At 33.7% G+C, this 24,642-nt stretch overlaps 2 protein-coding genes across 2 annotated transcripts; one reads left to right on the forward strand and one right to left on the reverse strand.

The window, feature by feature from the left end:
• Positions 1-203: 203 nt before the first annotated feature.
• LOC133796636 (uncharacterized) lies at positions 204-2,991 on the reverse strand. The gene is made up of 3 exons (XM_062234237.1): positions 1,851-2,991; positions 1,110-1,239; positions 204-991 (listed from the first exon to the last, which is right to left on the reverse strand). Exons 1-3 carry the CDS (start codon positions 2,595-2,597, stop codon positions 513-515), a joined length of 1,356 nt encoding a protein of 451 aa, XP_062090221.1. The 5' UTR covers positions 2,598-2,991; the 3' UTR covers positions 204-512.
• A 7,835-nt stretch (positions 2,992-10,826) lies between these two features.
• On the forward strand, positions 10,827-19,499 carry LOC133796637 (flap endonuclease GEN-like 1). The gene is made up of 8 exons (XM_062234238.1): positions 10,827-11,228; positions 11,502-11,678; positions 12,303-12,473; positions 17,004-17,188; positions 17,306-17,549; positions 17,660-17,795; positions 18,177-18,643; positions 18,883-19,499. The coding sequence occupies exons 1-8, from the start codon at positions 11,034-11,036 to the stop codon at positions 19,132-19,134; spliced, it is 1,827 nt and encodes a 608-aa protein (XP_062090222.1). The 5' UTR covers positions 10,827-11,033; the 3' UTR covers positions 19,135-19,499.
• Positions 19,500-24,642: the final 5,143 nt, after the last annotated feature.

Consider the following 24,642-nt stretch of genomic DNA (forward strand, 5'->3'; position numbering starts at 1 on the left):
AACCATTGTAAACCATTTTGCACTTCGAAATATGAGTAGTGTTCTTGATACTATTGCAATACATTATAAACTACTATCATTTTCTTTAGATGAAAGTTTATTGACATTTTTAAAGGTTTTTATATGGTGGCAAATACATCCCCGCTTTATTTATTTAAGTTTTTCATGTCTGCATTGGTAATTTGGTATTGGGGCTCGATACCTACAATAGGAACTTGTGTTTTTGGAAAATCACAAATACATTGACAGTTCAATCTCAACCATGGATAAATACAATGGTTAAGAATGAATACTCCACCAAAATGAAGTGGCGGCCTACATAGCCGCTTGCTGCACCAAGGCTCTACAAAATTGAGCATCAAAATTGAGCATGAGCAAATGCCCATTCAAAGTCTTTATTGTCCTATTTTTACAATCCAAAAAATCAATTAATTTTCTGAATCACACTTTACGCCCTAACTTACAAGTTCAAACCCAAAGGCCATGCATCATGTATCACAATAGGGTTTTTTCTATAGATGATCAACCAAAACCTCATCTATCAATTGTTCAAACATTCCGGCCTCAATTTCCAAAGCCAATTCCTCTTGCTCAACCTCAAACTGGCTCCACTTTCCCTCTTTATGCATCTCCCTGATATACACCTCCTTGTTGTAGTCTAGCCCCCACCCAAGTACTCCCTTTTGTTCCCTATTTAACCAAGATTTGGCTAAGCTCACCATCTCCGAATTGTATTCATCATGACTCTGTTTTGCCTTCATTTCATCTCTAAAAAAGTCAAGTAGTACTTGATCTTCTTCACTCTTGCATCTATGTGATGAACTTGTCTCCTTGACATAAACCAACAACTCTTTTGCCATTTCTTCTACTAATTCATACTCTTCTTTTTCATCATCTTCGTCATTGTTGTGTTCTTCTTCAGAACTGAAAGGCTCCAAGTTTGCAAGACTCTCAAATTGGTTGATATTCTGAATAAGTGTTTGCCTTGCCCCTATTGGAACATAATAAGAGAAAATTAGTATTACACAAATGAAGATCTTCATCACGATGCTTGTAAGTCTTGTATTGTGAACTTAAAATGAAAGGGAATAATAAAATAGAGAACATACTCTCCACATTGGCAAGACTTTGATCAAAGGTGGAGAAGTGTTCTTCATTTTCTCTCAACTCAAAATCAAAAACTGAAACCGGACTTTGTTGTTCATCATCATCTTCTTCGTAGAGGAGCATCTCTCTATCCTGATTTTTTTAATCATCAGTAGTCACAAAAATTAGCCAAAATCCTTTAAGAAACATAAATGATGATTTAGCAAGTAAAATATTGATCGTAATTAAATTTTTGACCAAAGTTATTTTCTATTTTTATTTAAATAGACATTCAACACGTGAACGTGAGGAAGATATATGTGAGTGTATATTCATTAACATTATAAAATTGAGCAAATCATGACAAAAAAATCACTATACTTTCTTATAATGAAGTATTAGATTTAAGTAATAATTATTATGATGTTTCTAATCTAGATAATATAATAATAATAACTTGGTTTCCTAGTAGCTTCTTTCTTGTCACATTCGATAAACTTCAACTAATTTATAATATTACAATATAAACATATGTTGCCAAACTAAATGTGGTGCACGAATGAGACCAAAACCAACAAGGTCAACCTAACCTCAGACTCTGACAGTAGACACATTACTATTACTAATACTATAGTCTACAGCTATAATTATTAAGCTTCAAAAAAAACCAACAGCAGACACTTCAATAATACAAACATATTTTATTTCATACAAAAGTCATTAAAATAAAATAATGTAGATGCGGTTGCAGAAGATAATATCACCTGTGGGCCCACATTTTCTGTCTGTGTTGTAGCATCCACAGGATCCACGCCGACACAGGATAAGTCCTTTTTACCCATCTTAACTTCATTCTCGTCAGAGTTACCACTCCAGCACGGTAAAAGCTCCGCCGTAAAATCACTCTCGCACCAACTTGAGCCATTACTACTATTGAAAGAAGAGTCAATTGACCTAGTGGTGGTGGTAGTGGTGGTGTAGTGATGAGGTGAATTAGTGAAATCCAACGGTGGAGTTATCTCCTCAACTAAGTCACGGAACGATGTCCACCGTAGGATGTCTTTGACTTTCACTGAAATTTGGACTTGATGATTTTCCTTCTCTTCTTGTTCTGGTTCCTGCCTTTTGGACCTGGAATGGTCTCTCTTTGTTGACAGCTTACGAGAAAGGCTTCTGGGTAAGAATGAGGGAGATTTTCGGGTGGTAAATGGGATGTTTTTTACCGCGTTGATTACAGCTTGAATGGCTGAGATTGTGGTTGAGGTTGACGATGAAGATGAAGATGATGATGTTTTTGGTCTGTGTTTTCTGCTGGGCAATTTTATGGCAAATTTTGGGTTTGGATTTGAGATTTTGGAATGTCTTGGGAAAGAGTTGAACCCACTTGAAGAGCATGAATTATTGGTGTCGTTGAGGAAATCTTTGAGGAGTTTAGGCCTGCGCTCGATTGAAAAAGGCTTTCTTTGTTGTAGATTATTCATGTGACAAAATGAAATGCTTGAAGAAGCCATTGTTATGACTCAAAAGAAAGAACTGAAATGTTGAATTGTGAAAGGAAATAATTAAGAGAGGAGTAGAAGGAGAGAGATTGATGAGAGAAGTTGGAGAAGAAAATAAGCGATCAAGACCAAGAGTGTGATTAATACAAGGGAAAAAGGAGAAGCTTTATATCTAAAAATGGTGAAAGGAGAAGAAAGAGAGAGGTAGTTTCTAAGTAGTAGAGATCTCCACAATAATAATTTTTAAAAGCACCCGAAAAAAAATAGTAAGTGTGAGAAAAATGACAGATTAGATGTACGAGAGTGGAAGGTTGTTTTCTACTATATAATAATTATTGAAAGGAGTGAGTGAGGCTGTAAGTGAAAGACTGAGATTCGGGGAGATCTTAGGCTGTTTATGTTGGGACAGAAATCACAAGAAGCATGTCTTTTAGGAAAATCAGTTGACTACCCTCTCTTACTTACAATTTTGCAGAGTTTAATAATGAGGGAGTTTATGTATTATTGTAGGCTAAAAAAGATATTTTGTTTACTATATATGAATGTTTCTATAATTGTCTATACAATTACCCATGGTGAAATATTTTGGTTTCAGTTAAATAAACTGAGATAGAAAACGTTTCTAGAAGTGAATCTTGATTTTGTTATTTTGTCATGGGGGATAGAAGTGCCTTTGACAAATATACCTCAGTGATTGTTTCTTTAAACAAAAACTAGTTAGACTAAAGTACACGTAATTGCATATTATGCTGAAAAAATTAACCGGTTAAACCGGTTCGTTCAATTATAGTTCGAACCAAGTTTTAATTTGTGTCTAACCACCTTGTTCGACTGAGGCATGAGCTAGGCACAAACTTTTTAACAATTCAAAAAATAAAATTAAAATCTATTTTTGTAGCATACCCATAACATGAAACAACCCCATAATTAATTTACTGTGAACATCGGACCAATATCTTCAATTTTGTAAAAAAATTATAACCAATCAATCTCAATATTGTCAAAGAATGTTGAGTTACAATTTTTTATTTGCTAGGGAAGAGATAATTATTCTATATATATAAAGACACATTACCAAAATGTTAAGTTACCTATTAATTTGAATTAAGAGTCTCTTAAACTTACAATTTTACTTACAAACCACTTGGCTCTTGTTTTAGGTCGTTAAAATTTTGGTATATTGCAACAACTACTTCAAGTTAACATTGGGCTTAGTCTATGCATTTACATTTCGTATTTTTTGTTAGTCATTTAAATGAAATGTTTTTCTACAATTTTAGTAGAATGATTATTACTCCTAATTAAAAAAGAGAAAAAACTATTCAAATGTATAATATTTTTTTTGTTATGTTTCTCGTATTAAATTTTATTTCATTATATTTTTATTCATATTCTCATTTCTAAATTTTATTACTCAATTTTACACATGCCTTTTCTCAAAAAAAAAAAAAAAATTACACATGCCTTTTCTCAAAAAAAATAAAATAACACATGCCTAATTGTTGCCCATACTATGTTTGATATTAGGGAGGAGATATGGGTAGATGGAAATGGGTGGAAAGAGATGAAGGGAGATGTAGAATTTTTTTCTTAGGCAATATTAGGAAGAAGATCTTTTCCGTTCAAATCTTTAAAATTTAATCTCTTTATTTTTGGAAATATTCAATAAAAAGACAAAATAAATAATATTAAAATATCACAATTATCCTTTAAAAAATATAATATAATAATTTTAACAATTAATATCCTCCCATCCTTCTAACATTACAAAGAGAATTATGAAACTCTCTATCCATATTCTATCCTACTCTTCTCCCTTTCTACCTAGAGAAATTACATTCTAATAGTAAAACGAAAAATATATTTTTTTTTTCAAAGAAAAGAGAATGACAAGTTATAATTTTTTTATTTAATAATATGTGTTATGATTGGTCACTAAATGAGGCTCATAATAATTGCTAACAGTATAAACAAACTATCTGTTATGACAGTTAGTTTATTGTTCCCGTATTATGTAAAGCTATATATATCTAGCTCATTAGTTTTTCGGGCACCAGTTTTTAGAGAGAGAATCTTTTGAGTGATTTGTAAGTAAGAGAAAGAGAGAGAAGGAGGGTAGTATTGGCTTGGTGTGTATCTGATCACCATTGCCACAAGTGAGATCAACTGTAGCTAGAAGCAAAGCTTCTCTGTGTATGAGTCTGAGTACTCTTGTCCATACTCTTGTAACTCTGTTCTGATTAGCTCAATAAAGATTCTAAGCCATAGGGGCTGTTCTGGCCAAGGAGTAGGCAGGTGATGTGTTTTCATCATACTGTTCGAACCTCGTAATCTTTGTGCTCTGTTTTATAGTTTTTAATTCCAGTTGTTTAATTTCAGTTCATCAATTGGTGTTATTAAACTTGTCATCTAATCATTGTTTCTGTCTTGTTTCTATTTCTGTTCTTGACTGAGGTTACATTCACAACAAGTGGCATCAGAGACAGGTTCGAGGGCCATCAAGAACAGATCCAAGACTTCAAGAAGATCAAGATTTGATCCGCAATGGCTTCCGCACGTTTTGAAGTTGACAAATTTAATGGAGCAAATGATTTTGGTCTGTGGAGGATCAAAATGAAAGCATTCCTTGTGCATCAAGGGATATCAGAAGCAATAGATCGAGAAGAACTTAAAGCTCTTGGAGATGACAAGAAGAAACAGAAAGAGGTTCAGACAAAGGCACACAGTGCTATACTACTGAGCTTAGGAGATGAAGTTCTCAGGGAAGTTTCAGAGGAGGAAACAGCCGTAGGTTTGTGGGAGAAGTTGGCTTCAATCTATCTGAAAAAGTCCCTTGCCAACAAACTCTATCTGAAAAAGAAACTATACACGCTAAGAATGGATGAATCAAAGGATCTAAGAAAGCACCTTGATGAGTTCAACAAAATCATCTTGGATCTCAATAACATAGGGGCCAAGATTGAAGATGAAGACCAAGGTATCCTACTGCTGAGTTCTTTACCAAAGAGTTATGAACATTTTGTGGACACAATTCTGTATGGAAAAGAGACTTTGACCATGACTGAGGTCAAAGCTGCGTTAAACTCTAAGGAAATTCAAAAGAAAAATGATGGAAAGTCAGATGGTTATGGAGAAGGTCTGTTCGTGCGTGGTAGATCAGAAACAAGGGACAACAGAGGTGGAAATCACAAGACAAATCACAAAGGCAGTCAGTACAAGGGTTCAAGCAACACTCACAGATCAAGATCAAAATCAAGAACTGGCAAACAATGCTATTACTGTAAGAAAGAAGGACATTTTCAGGGATGAATGTAGAGCTCTTAAGGCCAAGTTACTCAAAGACAAAGGAAAAGAAAAAGGTGATGCTGGTGTTGTTTCGGATGGTTATGAATCAGCAGATGTACTAGTGGTTTCCAGTCAAGAATCAGGTGACTCTTGGATACTTGACTCAGGGTGCTCATTCCATATGACACCAAGGAAGGAGCTGTTCAGTAGCTTCAAGAAAATGGATGGTGGTGTAGTTCTACTAGGTGACAATAAAGCCTGCAAGGTTGATGGCATTGGAACTGTGATGATCAAAATGCATGATGATCAAGTCAGAATCATCCAAGAAGTTAGGTATGTTCCTGAACTAAAAAGGAATTTACTTTCACTTGGGAAACTTGCTGAAAAGGGTTGTACCATTAAGATTGATAGCTCACTAAAAGTTCTAAAGGGGTCTCTAGTTGTTATGAAGGGTGAACTAAGAAATGGTATTTACCATCTAAGAGGTAAAACCATTGTAGGAAACAGTGATATGGTGGTTAAGAAACCAGATATGGATAACACGAAATTGTGGCATTTGAGACTAGGACATGTCAGTGAAAGGGGCATGTATGAATTAGAGAAACAAGGGATACTCAAGGGAAAACTAGGTGACAAATTGGAATTCTGTGATGACTGTGTATATGGAAAATGCTGCAAAGTAAAATTTACTACAGGCAAACATACAACAGAAGGAAAATTAGACTACATACACTCTGATCTGTGGGGAGCTTCAAGAACAAAAACACTAGGAGAAGCCAACTACTTTATGAGTATAGTAGATGACTATACAAGGAAGGTTTGGGTTTTCTTACTCAAGACAAAGAATCAAGCTTTTGATACTTTTGTTACATGGAAAAAGCTGATAGAAAACCAAACAGGCAGGAAGATTAAGAAGCTTAGGACTGATAATGGGTTAGAGTTCTGTTCAGATGAGTTCACCAAGTCTTGCCAAAATGAAGGGATTGATAGACACAAAACAGTAGTAAAGAATCCTCAACAAAATGGCCTTGCAGAAAGGATGAATAGAACCCTATTAGAGAGGGTAAGGTGCATGCTTAAAGGAGCAGGTCTTGAGAAGAAATTTTGGGGTGAAGCCCTAAAAACAGCATGCTATCTTATTAACAGGTGTCCATCTACTGCTCTAAACTTTAAAACACCACAAGAATGCTGGACAGGTCACACACCAACTGTTGAACATCTCAGGGTCTTCGGGTGCACAACTTTTGCACATACCAGACAAGACAAACTTGAACCAAGGGCACTCAAGTGCTTATTCTTAGGATATCCTAAAGGGATTAAGGGGTACAAATTATGGTGTCTAGAAGATGGTTACAGAAAGTGTATTATTAGTAGAGATGTGGTCTTTAAGGAACATGAAATGGCCATGAAAACTACTGCTGCATGTGACAAACAAGAAACTCAAATTGAAAAGAGAGTCCGGCTACAACTAAACAACGAAGGTGAAGTAACTACTGATCAGGTGGATGCTCAGACCAATACACGAGAAGGAAATGAAACAGAAAATGAAGAAGAGTCTACAACCACTAACATTCAAGACTATCAGCTTGTAAGGGACAAAGAAAGAAGAGAAATTAAACCCCCTGAAAGACTTGGTTTTGCTGACTGTACTGCTTTTGCATTAGCCTCAGCAGAAGAAGTGGTGAGTTCAGCTCCTAGAACCTACCAAGAAGCTGTTAACAGTAAGGACAGAAAGAAATGGCTTGCTGCCATTGATGAGGAGATGACATCACTCAAGAAAAACAAGACGTGGGTAACTGTACCTAAACCACCTGGACATAAATTAATTGGATGCAAATGGATCTTTAAGGAAAAGGAGGGTCTACCAGGTGAAGAGATCAGGTACAAGGCAAGGCTAGTAGCTAAGGGTTTCAGTCAAAGAAAGGGAATTGACTTCAATGACATATTCTCTCCAGTGGTAAAACAGTCCTCAATCAGAATCATGATGGCAAAGGTAGCAAAATTTGATTTGGAAATGGACCAAATGGATGTTAAACCAGCTTTCTTACATGGAAAGCTTGAAGAAGAAATCTATATGGCAGAACCAGATGGATTCAAGAGTAACAAGCCAAATCAAGCATGCCTATTACAAAAATCTCTTTATGGGCTAAAACAAGCTCCAAGGCAGTGGAATATGAGATTTCATGAGTTTATGACTGACATAGGTTTCACAAGAAGTGACTATGATCCTTGTGTGTATTATAATGATGAACCAATTTGGTTATTATTATATGTGGATGATATTCTCATCATAGGGAAGAAAAGACAAGCTATAGACAGATTAAAGATGCAGCTAAGCTCAGAATTTGAGATGAAAAATCTTGGGGAAGCTAAGAGAATACTTGGGATAGACATTAAGAGGGAAATACCAGAAAAAATATCTCTGTCACAAAGAGATTACATATAGAAAATTATTGACAAATTCTGTATGAGCGAAGCTAAACCAGTCACCACACCTTTGGCTCAACATTTCAAGCTATCTCAGACTCAAGCTCCGAAAACAGAGGAAGAGAAGAACTATATGGATACAGTACCTTATGCTTCTTGTGTTGGGAGCCTAATGTACTGTATGGTATGTACAAGGCCTGATTTAGCCTATGCCTTGAGCATGGTAAGCAGATTTATCTCTGACCCAGGAAAAGAACACTGGACTGCAGTAAAATGGATACTAAGGTATCTAAAGGGTACTATAGGTATGGGGCTTGTTTATAGCAACAAGATGGAAAATGAGACTGAAGTGAATGGCTATGTAGACTCAGACTACGCAGGGAGCATAGACACACGGAGATCAATAACAGGTTATGCTTTTACTGTTCTAGGTGGATGTGTTAGCTGGAAATCCAATCTTCAAAAGGTGGTTGCTCTATCATCAACAGAGGCAGAATATATGGCTGCTACAGAAGCCATAAAAGAAGCAATCTGGCTTAAAGGATTTACCAAGGAGTTGGGTTTAAAATCAGACAATATCACTATACATTGTGATAACCAAAGTGCTTTGCACTTAATGAGAAACCCAATGTTTCATGAGAGATCAAAACACATAGACATCAAACTTCACTTCATAAGAGAGGTTATTGCAAGGAAGGAAGTGTGTGTCAAAAAGATTGGAACTAAGGAGAACCCAGCTGACATGATGACCAAATATGTAAGTTTGGCCAAGTTTAGACTTTGTCTAAACTTGCTAAACATTCTCAGCTGCTGTTAAGGAGGTAAGACCAGTTCAGTCCCAGTTCTTATGGCCTAGACCTCATTTCGATGACCAAGGTGGATGATTGTTATGATTGGTCACCAAATGAGGCTCATAATAATTGCTAACAGTATAAACAAACTGTCTGTTATGACAGTTAGTTTATTGTTCCCGTATTATGTAAAGCTATATATATCTAGCTCATTAGTTTTTCGGGCACCAGTTTTTAGAGAGAGAATCTTTTGAGTGATTTGGAAGTAAGAGAAAGAGAGAGAAGGAGGGTTGTATTGGCTTGGTGTGTATCTGATCACCATTGCCACAAGTGAGATCAACTGTAACTAGAAGCAAAGCTTCTCTGTGTATGAGTCTGAGTACTCTTGTCCATACTCTTGTAACTCTGTTCTGATTAGCTCAATAAAGATTCTAAGCCATAGGGGCTGTTCTGGCTAGGGCTGAGCATAAAATCCGAAAAACCGAAAAAACCGTGTACACCGACCTACCGAACACCGAAAAAACCAAAACCGTTTAAACCGAAAAAACCGCCGACGGTGCAAACCGCCACTGTTCGGTCGGTTTGGAAATTTTGTGTGAACCGACCAATAAAACCGAAACCGACCGAACACAATAAAATAATAATATAATATTATATAATTATTAATTATTAAAAATTTTAATAATAAAAAAAAAAAGACTTAAGGCACTTATAAATGTAATTATGTTCTATATATTTATGTTTTAAAAACATAAAAAAATGGATTCTAACAATCCAAAATTTTTAATTTTTTAACTAAAACTTTCAAAAAAAAAATTTAAATAAATAAATAAATAATCAATTCGGTTTGGTCGGTTTAACCGACCAAACCGCGGTCCAAAACGGTCGGTTTTTTTTTTAAACTGGTTTGGTTCGATCGGTTTTTGGATTGCACCAATCCGAACCGAAAACCGAATTCTGGATTTTTTTTTGTGAAAAAACCGCCCAAACCGACCGATGCTCACCCCTAGTTCTGGCCGAGGAGTAGGCAGGTGATGTGTTTTCATCATACTGTTCGAACCTCGTAATCTTTGTGCTCTGTTTTATAGTTTTTAATTCCAGTTGTTTAATTTCAGTTCATCAATTGGTGTTATTAAACTTGTCATCTAATCATTGTTTCTGTCTTGTTTCTATATTTCTGTTCTTGACTGAGGTTACATTCACAACAATATGCTTAATATTTTAATTTTTAAATTCAAAAATTAGAAAGATTAAAAACGTTGTCCAATCTGTTTATAATTCAAAAAGTTGGATTAGAATTATAAGTAAAAAAAATGTTAAATACAATTTATATTACAATTTTATTCTTTTTGCAATGTCTTAAATGAATGATATTAATAATTTAAAATAATATTAAAATATAAAAAATTGAATAATATCCACGTAAAAGTGTAATAAAAGATGAAATAAAAAGTTTCCTCAACACTCCTACGTAAGTAATTGTATTTTTCGGATTGTTAACTGAAGACGATAATGGAATTAAACGGATTCTAAAACTTTAGGCTCATTCAGTCGGTGAGTGTTTATGCGCATTAAAGGAAACAAGTGAATTTTCACATTCAAAATAAGTTGGGCCTTTTGCCAAAAAAAAGTTGGGCCTATAATGCCCCTATCAGAGCAACGGGCCGAAGAAAACGGCTGTCCAATTCTCTCGGTATTGTTTATAACGGTCGAAAAATTAAACGACGCCGCTAATCTTCTAATTTGGTAGGAAGCTTTCTCAGACAAAAAAAAAAAAAAAAACTAGGCCAGGCCAACTTTTTTCATAAGCCTCAATCTCTTCTCTTCTTCATTCTGCCATGGATGTTTGTGAGTTTTGAAATCCCCTTTATTGTTTCTTTTCCTTTTTCCTTTTACTTTATGTCTCCAATTCCTCGTTCAACTTTCATTTCGAAACCTAAAAGCAATGGGGGTTGGAGGTAAATTCTGGGACTTGCTTAAACCTTATGTCCGAAACGAAGACTTCGACTTTTTGAGGAACAAGCGGGTCGCCGTTGACCTCTCCTTCTGGATCGTCCAGCACGAGACCGCAATCAAGGCCGGTGCTCGAAACCCACACCTCAGGCTCACTTTCTTCCGTACTATCAACCTCTTCTCTAAGGTTCTCTATTTCACTTTATACATATTAACATTTGTGTGTGCGTAATTATTATTGTATTACCCGCTTATCTGTCTGGTTCATGAGAAAAAGGAATTTTTTAGCAGTCCGCTTGTGCCATTTATCTCTTGAAGTGTTTCTAAACTGGGCAGTTCATAGAACATTGGATACTGCACTTAATTTTTCTTTTTCTTTTTCATTTTAATTTTAATTTTCACTTTAACATAGCTTAGCTTTTTAATTAGAATATGGATTATGGGTCGACTATGCTTGCAGTTTGGAGCATTCCCGGTCTTTGTAATTGATGGAACTCCATCGCCATTGAAATCGAAAACTAGAATTGCAAGGTTCTATCGTTCTTCTGGCATTGAGTTGTCGAGCCTGCCTGTGGCTGAAGATGGTGTTTCAGTTGAGAGGAATCGGGCATTTTCGAAGTGCATTCAAGAATGTGTGGTGGGTTACTTTTGACATCATTTTTCTGCTGTCCTATAAAATATGGTTTACATTTTGACTTTTGAGTTTCAAGTTTCAACTGTCATGTAGTAATGTAGACACTTACGTTTTATGTATTGTTTAGCGTTTATTCCAAACTGCCTAATTTTAAGTTGTTGAAGGGGGACTTAAATAGTGATTCAAGTTTCCTAACTTCTTTCATTGTCGTTTATTTAAAAAAGACTATCCCTTTAATGAGATGAAAACAGGAATAGAGTTTCATGAACTTATGTTATCATAAAACTTCTAAGAGCAGTCATATTATTATATATGTTCTTTTGAAACTAGGCGCCCTGCCCAACTGTACAATTTTGGGGGACCTGGAAACTATAGCAATTGCACAAGAGGGGCTTGAATATGTTACCATATATTTTTTTAGAAGAAAGAGTAGAATGGCTGCAGATTTCAAATTCGAGAAGAAAATATCTTTGTTTATTTCAGTGAAAATTTTACTCAGCTTGTTAGACCAATGTAAATGAGTGATGCTTTTTGTATCTTGGTCCTTTACATGTTGATGTTGTGATTACCTTATTTATTGGTAATGCTTGAGGAATGATTAAACTAATTAAAACTTTGGATTTAAAGGAACTACTTGAGCTCTTGGGGATGCCTGTTCTGAAAGCAAATGGAGAGGCTGAAGCACTGTGTGCCCAGTTAGATGCTGAAGGACATGTTGATGCTTGCATCACGTCTGATAGTGATTCGTTTCTCTTTGGGGCTAAGTGTGTTATAAAATGCATTAAACCAAACTCAAAAGTAAGTGATAGTTTCTCAGTAGGTTCCTAATGCTGCGTTTCAGGATTGGTTATGCATCTGCTTTCATTTGAGTCATTGACCAATATGATTTATCATTGTGAATTCTTCAATTTGTAGCCGCTTGTATAAGTATCCAAGTAAAACAAATAAGTGGGATATTACGTTTGTAAAGACTTATAAAACAGAGAGCCTTTGTGTAAGTAATTTGTATATTGAATGAATAATCATAACTATACAAAGAGAGTAAATATATATATATATATATATATATATATATACTGAGCTCAGCTCAACAGAAAACAACTCAAACTAACCGACCCAGAATCTAACAACCCAACTGATTTACAGCTAAGCATAACAAAATTTAGTTAGGATTACAGGCCTTTGTTAGACAGTCAGCTAGTTGGTCAGAGGCAGGAACATGGAGCGAGTTAGCCTGGACCTTCTCACGCATAAAGTAAAGATCAAGTTCGATGTGCTTGGTGCGGGCAGGAAGAACTGGATTCGCAGCAAGCATGGCAGTACTCCAATTGTCGCACCACGCTGCTGGAACAGAGGGAAGAGTCAATTAAAGCTCAGTGAGAAGGGTTCGAATCCATGTAAGCTCAGTTGTAATTGTGGCTAAACTACGATACTCAGCCTTAGTTGATGACCGAGAGATGGTTTGTTGCTTTTTGGACTGCCAAGCCACCAAATTGGATCCATAGAAGATGCAAAAACCACTCGTAGGACGCCAATCATCCGGGTCCGAAGCCCAATCCGCATCACAAAAGGCCACTAAATCAAGGCCGAAATCTATTGTACCTGAAAGGTACCGTAGAATTCTCTTGACAACACACCAATGAGACTGCAATGGAGCGTGACCACTCTTCATGGGTGTGGAGCAAGGCTTGGAAAATTGCATTTAGCCCGAGCTAAGAGATCCTGAAGGTATTTCGTTGGAGTGAGCAAAATTCATTGACTTGTGTAATGTGCCTCAATACCGAGAAAGTAATTCAGATTGCCAAGGTCCTTGAGAGCAAAGAGATTATTGAGTTGATCAATCAAGCTTGAAACTTGGGAAGAAGAAGTGCCTGTCACCAATATATCATCAACATACACGAGAATATAGATTGTGTGACCATTCGTAAACTGAACAAAGAGAGATTGATCAGCTTTAGAAGACACAAAACCAAAAGAAAGAAGAGTTGTAGTGAGCTTTGCGAACCAGGCCCCGCTTGAGACCATATAAAGCTTTGTGGAGTCTACAGTGGTTATAGGCTTCACTACTGGGCTAAATGTTTTTGTACAGTCAAAATCGGCTTGTTGGTGAAAGCCCTTTGCGACAAGACGTGCCTTATACTTGTTTAATGAGCCATCAGGATTTTGCTTCAGCTTGAAGATCCACTTACACCCGATGGGTTGTCTACCTTCAGGAAGAGTTACCAGGCTCCAAGTCTTGTTCTTGGATAAGGCTCCCAATTCATCTAACATTGCTTGCTACCAATGATCAGTAGCAAGAGCTTCTTTAACAGAGGAAGGAACTAACGCTGCCATATTACACCTTAGGCTTCTGAATCCCACTCTTTAATCGGGTTTGCATTGGATGCACAATTGGGAGTGGTGGAGCAGCTAAAGTTGAGACTGGCAGCATTATGAACAATGATCGTAGGACCTGGACCTGCAACAATATCATGAGCTACCATAGAGTTTGGGTTAGATAAAATATTGATTGAAATTGCATCAGAATTAGTTGTTTCACATTGGTCAGGTTCGGGTGGGGGGTGAAGAAGAATGTGAGGAAGAAGATGATGGCGGAGATTAAGATGATGAGTTAAAATGGGAGGAGTTGAGAGAATTAGAGGGAGAAGGAAGATCAGAAATGGGAGACTTGCCAACATCTAGAGGTATGGCAGACGAAAAAGAAGGAGGTGCGGAAGTATCTATGGTAGTGATGGTAGAAGTAGATTGGAAAGGAAAGGACAAATAAGACATCTCTTGACAAATACAATCTACCTGTTGAGCTAAGGCATTTATAGCCCTTGTGAACTAGACTATAGCCAAGAAAGGTACAATCTACCTGGTGAGTTAAGACATTTATAGCCCTTGTGAACTAGACTATAGCCAACATAAGTACATTTCTCAAACCGAAAATTGAGTTTATTTTGTTATATGGTCTTAGGTTGGGGTCAGCCAAATGTTTTGAGGGTGGAGTAATCTGGTTGTTTGTGATATAAGATTTGGAAGGGACAGATATGGTTGAGAGTGTGAGAAGGTACCCTATTGATTAGGTACACGACTGTGCGAAAAGCTTCATCCCAATATGTGATGGGCTAGGAGTGGAAGACCACTCTCAACAATATGACGGTGTTTCTGTTCTACAACATTGTTTTGCTCACGAGTGTGAGGACAAGAGAACTTGTGGATAATGCCATTATCTTGTAAAAAAATTGTTAAATGCTTTAAATTCACCACCACAATCGGATTGTACAAACTTAGTGGGAAGACCAAATTGGAGTTCAACTTGTTTTTTGAGGGTGATAAAGGTGGGGATAGCCTCAGATTTGGCACGAAGCAAATATAACCAAGTATATTGGCGGTAGGCATCAACAAAGCTGATATAGTATGTATAATCACTAGAAGATGGTTGTGGAGAAGGTCCCCGTTGATCTATTTGGATGAGTTCTAGAGGTTGATTGTACTCTGTTTGTGTCCTATTAAAGGGTTGCTTATGTGCTTTACCAAGACAACAAACTTCATAGAAATCAAAGACAGTTTTATTACTTGGAGAAGCATTACATGAAGCCATTATAGCTTTTACAATAGAAGTAGTGGGATGACCCAATTTGTCGTGCCACAACTGAAAAACAGATGGTACGTTATTAATGCTCAAGTGTACAGATGAAAAGTGAGAAGAAATAGATAACAAACATGAAGTTGGTGGATGATGGGAGGAGGCAGATTGTTCTTGAAGAGACCCGAGCTGAGTTTGATCAAAGACGTATAGCCCATCCTTAAGCTTGCAAATTAGTAGTATCGTCTTGGTGTCCCTGGTCTTTCACAAAGCAAATATCAGCTTGAAATCCAAACAAGACATTGTTGTTGTCTTTAGCAAACTGTGACACTCAAAAGATTTTTTGTTATAGAAGGAACATGGAAGAGATTGCGTGTAAGAGTTTTTGGTTGAAAAGGAGATTGAAAGGTAGAATGACCAATGTGAGAAATGACCAAACCTGATCCATTGCCAACCATTATTTGATCTTGACCATGAAACTCTGAGTTGCTTATGAGGTTGTGATGGTTCGATGTAAGGTGGTTGGTGGTGCCGGAGTTTGGATACCAATTCGGATCAATCATGTTAGGAGTGGCTATATTGGCTTGCTTCAGAGTCGAAGTGGTAGCTTGAGTGGAAGAGGCACCATAGGATTTGTCGAACTTGTAGAAGCATTGAAGAACAGTGTGGCCCTTACTTCTAGCAAAGTTGACACATAGGTTTTGTTTGCCAATTTGAAGGAGTCCACCGACCTCGACCACCTTGAGCTCTACCAAAGGAGTTGTTGGAGCGAAAGCTCGATCAACCATCGTTATCACTGGTTGTGGATGAGCTGCCATAGTTGGGAGGGGTAGACTCATTATAGCCACCAGAATAGTTTCCTCTGAAGTTGGAAGAAAGTCCTCTTTGAAGATTGCCGAAGGGGCGCATGCAAGCAAGATGAGCTTCGGGGGAATTGATATCCAGATCTGTAGACGATTTGTCTAGTCGAGCTTCTTGAGCCATCTGCAAGGCTTCAATTTCTGCTACAGTATATGGCTGGGTACGGGGGTCACCGAAGTGATGAAAGAGTCATCTCAGCCAAGACCATTGAAAATGGCCTTAATATGATCTGCAGTGGAAACTTTGTGACCAATGGAGTTCAGTAAGTCAACAAGATTCTTAACCCTAAGCAGATAGCTGTTGATAGAGAGGGAATTTTTCGTTTTTCGAAGCTGGGTCTTAAATTGACTTGTCTTTGCGGAGGTTTGGGCAGTGTAATTCTCTTGAAGTACTTCCCAGATCTGAGCAGAGGTTTCATTTCCAACCATCCGTGTGAGGATGTTTTCCTCCATGGATGAAAGCAGTCAAGGAAGGAGTAGCTGATCTTGTTGTTCCCAGTCTTTGTAAACTGGAGAAACACGATTGAACCGACGATTTGCATCGGAATCGAATTGAGGAGGAGTAGCTTCTGAATTGAAGTATTATTGAAGACGAATTCCTTTGACAGTGGCAAGAACTTGGTGTTTCCAAAGAAGGAAATTGTGCTCATCAAGTTTGATTGACAGTGAGTGTTTGAAAACAATGGGGGATTTTTACTCATCAGAAATCCATCTGCATTTCCGTATTTCGAAGTGCATATTTACTCTTCTGAATCAAATGTTTAATAGTGTCACTGGTATCTTTGCATTTCCTTTTCTGGACTTCATTTTCTTGCAAACTTATGCTTCTTATTTTCAATAGTTTTCTATGCCAAAGTATCACCTTTGTTGCAAGTTTGAAAATTTCATTGTATGCAGGAACCATTTGAATGTTACTATGTGTCGGATATCGAAGCTGGTCTTGGTTTAAAGAGGAACCAGTTGATAGCAATCTCTCTATTAGTTGGGAACGACCATGATATAAATGGGGTGCAAGGCATTGGGCTTGAGACGGCTCTTCGTTTTGTCCGAAATTTTAGTGAAGATGATGATATATTGAAAAGGTGTGTTATAAGTTAGTTGAATATATAATAATTGCTATGCTTAATTTGGAAACTTTTCTATATTGTAATATCCTATCAAGATTAGATACTTTGTGAACTTAAGATGGTGTTCTACAGATTACATGAAATTGGCAACAAGGTTAGTTCTCCATTTCAGTGCAATATTGAATCTTTCAATGATTTTACATCCAATTCGGAAGCGAGCTCACCAAAGACAAAGTCTACTCATTGTTCTTTCTGTGGGCATCCGGGTAGCAAAAGTTCTCATGTCAAGAAATCTTGTGAATATTGCTCTGCTACTGATGGGGGTTGCAAGAAAAAACCTGAGGGGTTTAAATGTGATTGTCTTTCATGTGGTGAGGTATATTATCATCTTGGACTTTTTTATAGACAGATGTTGTAGTTTTTCATTTGAATTCTCTGGAATTTTTTTTTTTGCCCTATCTGTAGTAATAGTGTTTTGAATGGTAGGGTCGGGAGGAAAAGGAGCGGAAGAAGCAAGAATATTGGTTAACAAAAGTTTGCTCCAAGATTGCTATGGAACCAAACTTCCCTAATGATGAGATCATTCGTATTTATTTGTGTGACAACCATGGTTCTTTCACAGGTGTGTTTATTTCTTGGGATAAATTTGCCTTATTTGTTCAAACTGCTTAAAAATATTTAGTAGCCTTTTGTTATCGTACTAGCACAAGATTTGCAATTTATTTTTGTAAAGTCATTGAATCGTTCGTAAGATTATTCTTGGTCAATGAATGTCAATGCCATGAGGAAAGGTTCGCAAAATGGTGATGGATTTTATAAACCATCAACTATGGTTTTACAGTCCAAGCCTTCAGGATCTAAACTGGAAAGAAAAGGCTACAAGTGCCATCTTGGTCAATGATTGACCAAGACTGTATATCTAGCTTTAGTTGGTAAACTTTTGTGGGAATTTTGCTACCTTGGTCAATGATTATGTTTTCTAATTTTATTTTATATTTTACAGGAAAGAATGGACAATGTATATCATGGGAAAGTCCAAAAACTGAACTGCTGGTTGATTTCTTAGCATTTCATCAGCACTGGGTTCCATCTTATATTCGTCAAATGTTATTTCCCATGCTGTCCACCATATTCTTGAGAGAAACAGCCAAGCATTCAGTCAAAAGTTTATTATATGGGCAGTTTGACTTTGACTCTGTGGATCGTGTGAAGGTAAGACAAGGGCATAAATTTTATGTAGTCAAGTGGAAAAAAGCCGTAACTCCCATGTGTAGTGCTACACCCAGTTCCGAAGAATCTAATATGCACCAAGATATTATGGATATTGATGAATCTGTTAATTTACTAGACGAGTTAGATGCACCTATGATTCATAATGATGAAGGGTGTCAGTTTTTGTTGACGGATGAAAATATGGAGCTTGTTCATGCTGCTTTCCCGGAGGAAGTAAACAGATTTTTGAGAGAAAAGGTATGGTTGTTTTTTCTTCTTTTTATTCTGGTGGCATTTAGTTTTTTGTTCACTTTTCCAGGCTTATTCTTTGATCACTCAATAATTGGATGGAGAATGTTATAATGGAAAATTTGTTTTGACATTGTTTGAGTTAAAGTCACTTGCATTATAATATTAGACTAAGAGAATTTCTATGAACTGCTCTTGGTATTGTGAAATTTAATCCAAACTCATAATTGTGCTTGAAAAACTCACAGGAATTGAAAGAATCAAAAAGAAAGAAGAGTGAGGGAGCTGATAAATTGTTGTTGGAAACACCAAAGCAGAGGGATGTCCAGCTAAATATTACCGAGTTTTACCGTTCAACCAAAGTCCAATTCCAAGCAGGGGATGAAGAAGGTTCAGCTAAGGATTATGACAGTCAGAGTGACAGTAATTCCAAAGGAAAGAGGAGAATGCGAAATCCGAATCTGTCAAAGTCTGTAAGACGACGACTTTTGTTTGACTAAGGCTACTTTTTTGTCATTTTGGTTGCATATTATTTACTCTCGTCGGTGTTGAAGTTGTAAATGACTCTCTTGGAATAATCCTATGATGGGGGAGTTGTATGCTGGCTGGTGTATATTTTGGTAAACGTTAGGGGGAGTTGTATGCTGGCTGGTGAATATTTTGGTAAAATTTAGATGTTAGGCAATAGGCGTATAAACTTAGGATTCAGTTTAGTGCATTACAAGCTTTTAGGCTATGCTCTGCTTTTTCCTTGTATGTTAGTTTCAGTTAGGAGGTTATGTTCTCTGTGTATGTGTGTATATATAATTGAAATGGAATGCTTTACCTATGATAGCAGCAGCATGTGCTAAATCAATTCTTTGTATTTCCTTTTTAGTAATTATATTTTGTCAATAATTCGTTTAGCAAGAAAAAGTTCAGATTCCGTTTGGTGAATCAAATTTGATTATATATTTTTTTAACCGGCTACTATGTGTATACATATTATGTAGTATACAATCCGAAATAAAACGAAACAAGAAAAAAAATTACGGACAACATAAGCTGATAAATAATTCAATGAAAATTATGGAATCACCATAATATTTACAATAAACAGAAAGAAAAAATCATAGTCATGACAAATTCGAGAGTATCTATAGATTTGGTAAGATTAAAAAAAAATTCACATATATACATTGTTACCCTACATTAATAATATCATTTTTCTATTTCATAGATTCATACCTCTGTACCTATTTTCCTAGTATACGTATTCATATTATATACGTATAGTAATATTAATTATAATTAGGGTGCCGTACGTATTGCTGAATTGTCGTTCTCGAATGGCTCAACCTTTGGAGAACGAATGACATCATTGATGAAGACAAGACAATTGGCGATGAGATGAATGACTAGAAGGAAGAAGACGAGGAAGCAAAGCAAGAGTGCGAAGAAGGCTTCATAATCCAAATCGTCGTCGTTTTGGGGGTGTTTAGTATTGTCGTTTTTCATATTCCTCACGGCCTCAACGATGAAATACATGACGCAACCACCTACGCACAAATCCATTATCACCTTTATCACGAATCCACAGATCTTCTTCACCTTCTCGTCGTAACGACCAGCAATTCCTTCTCCGCCATTGGTATCCATATACACACAGTACAGAGATGATCACCGGACTGTACGTGTCATATAGTGCTGATATATATATATATATAGAGAGAGAGGTTAATCTTATATGAGTTTGAACAAGTAGTAGCTATATCCGTCTTTCTTGTAGGCTGAAACCTCTACCAGAATCCCTCCAACTTCTCTTGTGTAGACACGTGTTTAATTAGTGCTAGTATATTATGTTTGAAGAGAAATTTTTGCAACTTATTCTTGATTTTAAGCTGAAATTTTATAAATTAGCTTAATAAACTTAATGATTTATAATTAGTTGCGCCTCTTTGGCAGCAAACGAAGGTTATGATGGATGGATACTTATTATGTATTTTAATAAGGTGCTGTCAGAATAGATAAAATATTATTAGTGGAAGTAATTTGTCACCTAAATGTGTGCAATATTTAAGTATAATTTATGTGCCCACATATATGTTTGGCAAGGAGTGAGATTATAATAGATGGATACTTTAAGAATGATAGAGAGAATGATGGATGAAGATAATAGTTGCTATCATTTATGTTATTTGATATTATGAATAAAATTGGAAGGATGAAGAGTAAATTAATTATTTTATCTTTTTAATATAAATATATATTTTTTTTAAGGCTATGATTTGAAATGACAGAAAATATAATGAATAGAGATAATAATATATTTTCTCTATGTTGTTTGGTATTGAGGAGAGAAGGGAAATGATAAGTATAAAGTTTAATTTGCAAAATTAATATGTTATCAATTATAAAATATATATTTAATTTTTTTTGGAAGAACTTAGTTTTTAGGATTTGGAGGGAAAGCTCTTCCTTTTATCTTTCCTCTCCTTCTATTTTTCTATCCCACCAAATTATTGATTGTTACTCTCATTTCACTATTTTCCCTCCTACAATTTTCATCATTCTAAAAAAATTTATTGCCAAACATATTGTAAAAAGATAAATATGACATTTTATATTTTTTTATCTTTTTCTTGGAACCTTCCAAAATTGGAAATTGATTTTTTAAAGTTTGGAGGGAGGAGTTATTTTTCCGTCTCTCCCACCTCTTATTTTCTTCTCTTTTTATTACTCTTCATCCACCTCTCTCCATCCACTCATATCTCCGCAAAGAAGTCATCAATTATTTTGCATTAATCAATACTGTTTTTTTGGATTGATTAGATTTTCCAATTCTTGGACATCACTATTTCCGGCAAGCAAGTGAACGTTTTCAAGGTGGGTGATAATGATTTTTCTTACGTTCACATCTTTATTTATTGGATCTATTATGTTAAAAATATAAATTTCATTAAAAAAATGTTTGAAAGCCTTGCAATAAAACAAACTTCCGTCATTTGAGATGATTGTGTTTTATGGAAAAAAAATTTGTTATGAATGTTCACAAACTATAAATAAGTAAAAAAATGTTTATAAAAAATAGGATTATTAGCGACAAATACTCTGATTTTTTGACAGTATAGCATTTAAGTCCCTGATTTATTTTTGAAGGCAAAAATCTATAATCTTTTGATATAGTAGCATATAATCTTTTCATATAGTAACATTTAAGTTCTTAATTTTTTTAAGGCAAAAGTTCATTAAGTTAACATATTGGTGCATCTGTTCTCTAATGATTTATTAATTATTTTTAAAAATTATTTTAATTGATTTTAAAATTATAAAATTCAAATAAAATTATACTTTTTTTATTAATACTAGATATAAACACGTGCAATATGCACGTTTGCTTAGTTTTATTTATAAAATTTATTAATTATTTTTAATAAATTTATATTAATGTTATATAAATTTTGAAATAAATATCCTATTTTTAATTAAATTATTTATTATTTTTTTTTAAGTTTATGTTTGTTCTAGTTTTTAAATTTGGGAGTGACAACAAGAGATTATATATTATATGTTTCATGTAATATTAAATATTATACGTGGATTTTAAATATAATTTTCTTGCTAATTTTTAAAAAAAAAAATAGTTTGTTGCTAATTCACAGTAGATTATATTATATGTTTAATATGATATTATTTTAATAAGTAAGTTTATAAGTTTAGTTAAATTTTATTTAAGTTATAAAACGTATGATTTTATTATTTTTAAATAATTATCATTGTAAAATATCTCAAAAATATCATATTTTAATTTGTTTAATTATTTATTATTTTAAAATAATTATCATTGTAAAATATCTGAAAAATATCATATTTTAATTTGTTTAATTATTTATTATTTTTAAATAATTATCATTATAAAATATCTAAAAAATATCTTATTTTAATTTTTTTTAATTGTTTATTTTATTTTATTTAAGTTTAAGTGCTTGCAAAATATAGTTAAATATAAGAATATTCTATTAAATATAAGAATATTCCGTTAAAGTTAACATTAAAAAAATAAAAAACTGTTAAAAAAAAAAATTTCCGTTATCTACACACTTATTATATAGAAGACATACACATAAACTAATTTGTTTATTACCACTAAATAATATACACATAAATAAACACAATATTATATTGATTTTATCCCTATCTAACAATATAAGTAATATCTCTTCTATATAATAAGTGTGTAGATAACAGAAATTCTTGGTTTTAACGGTTTTTTATTTTTTTAATGTTAACTTTAATGGAATATTCTTATATTTAACAGAATAGTCTTATATTTAACCGTAATTTGTAAACACTTAAAATAAAATAATTAAAAAAATTGAAATAGGATATTTTTGAGATATTTTACAATGATAATTATTTAAAAATAATAAATAATTAAAAAAAATTAAAATATGATATTTTTCATATATTTTACAATGATAATTATTTTAAAATAATAAATAATTAAACAAATTAAAAGATGATGTTTTTGAGATATTTTTTAATGATAATTATTTAAAAATAATAAAATCATAAGTTTTATTACTTAAATAAAATTTAATTAAACTTAAGATCACTTATTAGAATAATATCATATTAAATATATATTATAATTTACTGTGAATTAGCAATGAATTGTTTTTTTTAAAACTGGCAAGAAACTTAAATTTAAAATACACGTATAATATTTAATATTTAATATTACATTAAATATATAATATAAAATCTATTCTTGTCACTCCCAAATTCAAAAACTATAATAAATATAAACTTAAATAAAAATAAATAAATTATTTAATTAAAATAGAATATTTATTTCAAAATTTATATGACATTAATATAAATTAATAAAAACAATTAATAAACAAAACCAAACAAACGTGCAAATTGCACGTTGCTTGTACCTAGTAGATATAATAAGAGTAATGCTACACATACTTAAATTATACATACCTATTCTAAATTTTAATTATAGATAATTTTAAGTGGAGATCATAACATTTTAAAAAATGGTGATACCTAAACTTTAAAAGTTTTGTGGTTCCACTTAAAATTATCCAAAATTAAAATTTAACCAACATGATTATGTGTAAAAAAATTGTGTGCAATTTATGTGCCTAGCATTTCTTGGTATGATAATGAACTAAGAGCACTCTTAATGGAAGAAGTAAAATGTCTAATTCTTTATAATATAGAGAAAAAATTGTTAAATAGTATTCCAATGAGTGATGTAAAATTATATTTTTTTACCTAAATGAATAATATTTATTTATATGTAGTGAAATACTATTCATCAAGCTATAAATATTTTATTATTTTTTTATAAATTTTTGTGTATATATATGAGTGTGATACTATTATATTTAATTATTTTATTTTTTAAAATGAATAAAATATTTTTTAAAAATATAATATTTAAATGATATAGAGAAATTGATATATGGTATAATGTAAAAGTTTGAGGTAAATTATAAAAAAATATATTTTGGTGATGTATTTTGTAATACACTTTCTCTATAATATTTAGGTGAAACTCACAAAAACATATTCCATCAGCTCTTTTATACATATATTTATAATAGCTATGCACAAACTCTAATTAATTCATATCTACATTTAGATAATATTTACATATCATTTATATAATATTTTAATATTATTATTTTTCTTTAAAAGCTTTTTGTTTCTCATTTAGTATATATTTATTATTTATTTTTTCTTTTTCAATTATTTTATTTTATTTTAATTAATAAAACATGTTTAAAGATATAATATTTAAATAATGTAGAAAAATATATAGAAAAGCTATGCATAATATAATATAAAACTTAGATGTAAAATAAAAAATATATTGAAAGTGCTCTAATAATGCCATTATACATTGACAAATGGATTTTCAATTATACACATAAATTACATACAATAATAATAATTCCAAAAAAAAGTAGTTTTGTCACATAATAACCATTTATTTTATGTATATTTTTATC

Source organism: Humulus lupulus, chromosome 8 (assembly GCF_963169125.1).
Source record: "Humulus lupulus chromosome 8, drHumLupu1.1, whole genome shotgun sequence".
Taxonomy (NCBI): domain Eukaryota; kingdom Viridiplantae; phylum Streptophyta; class Magnoliopsida; order Rosales; family Cannabaceae; genus Humulus; species Humulus lupulus.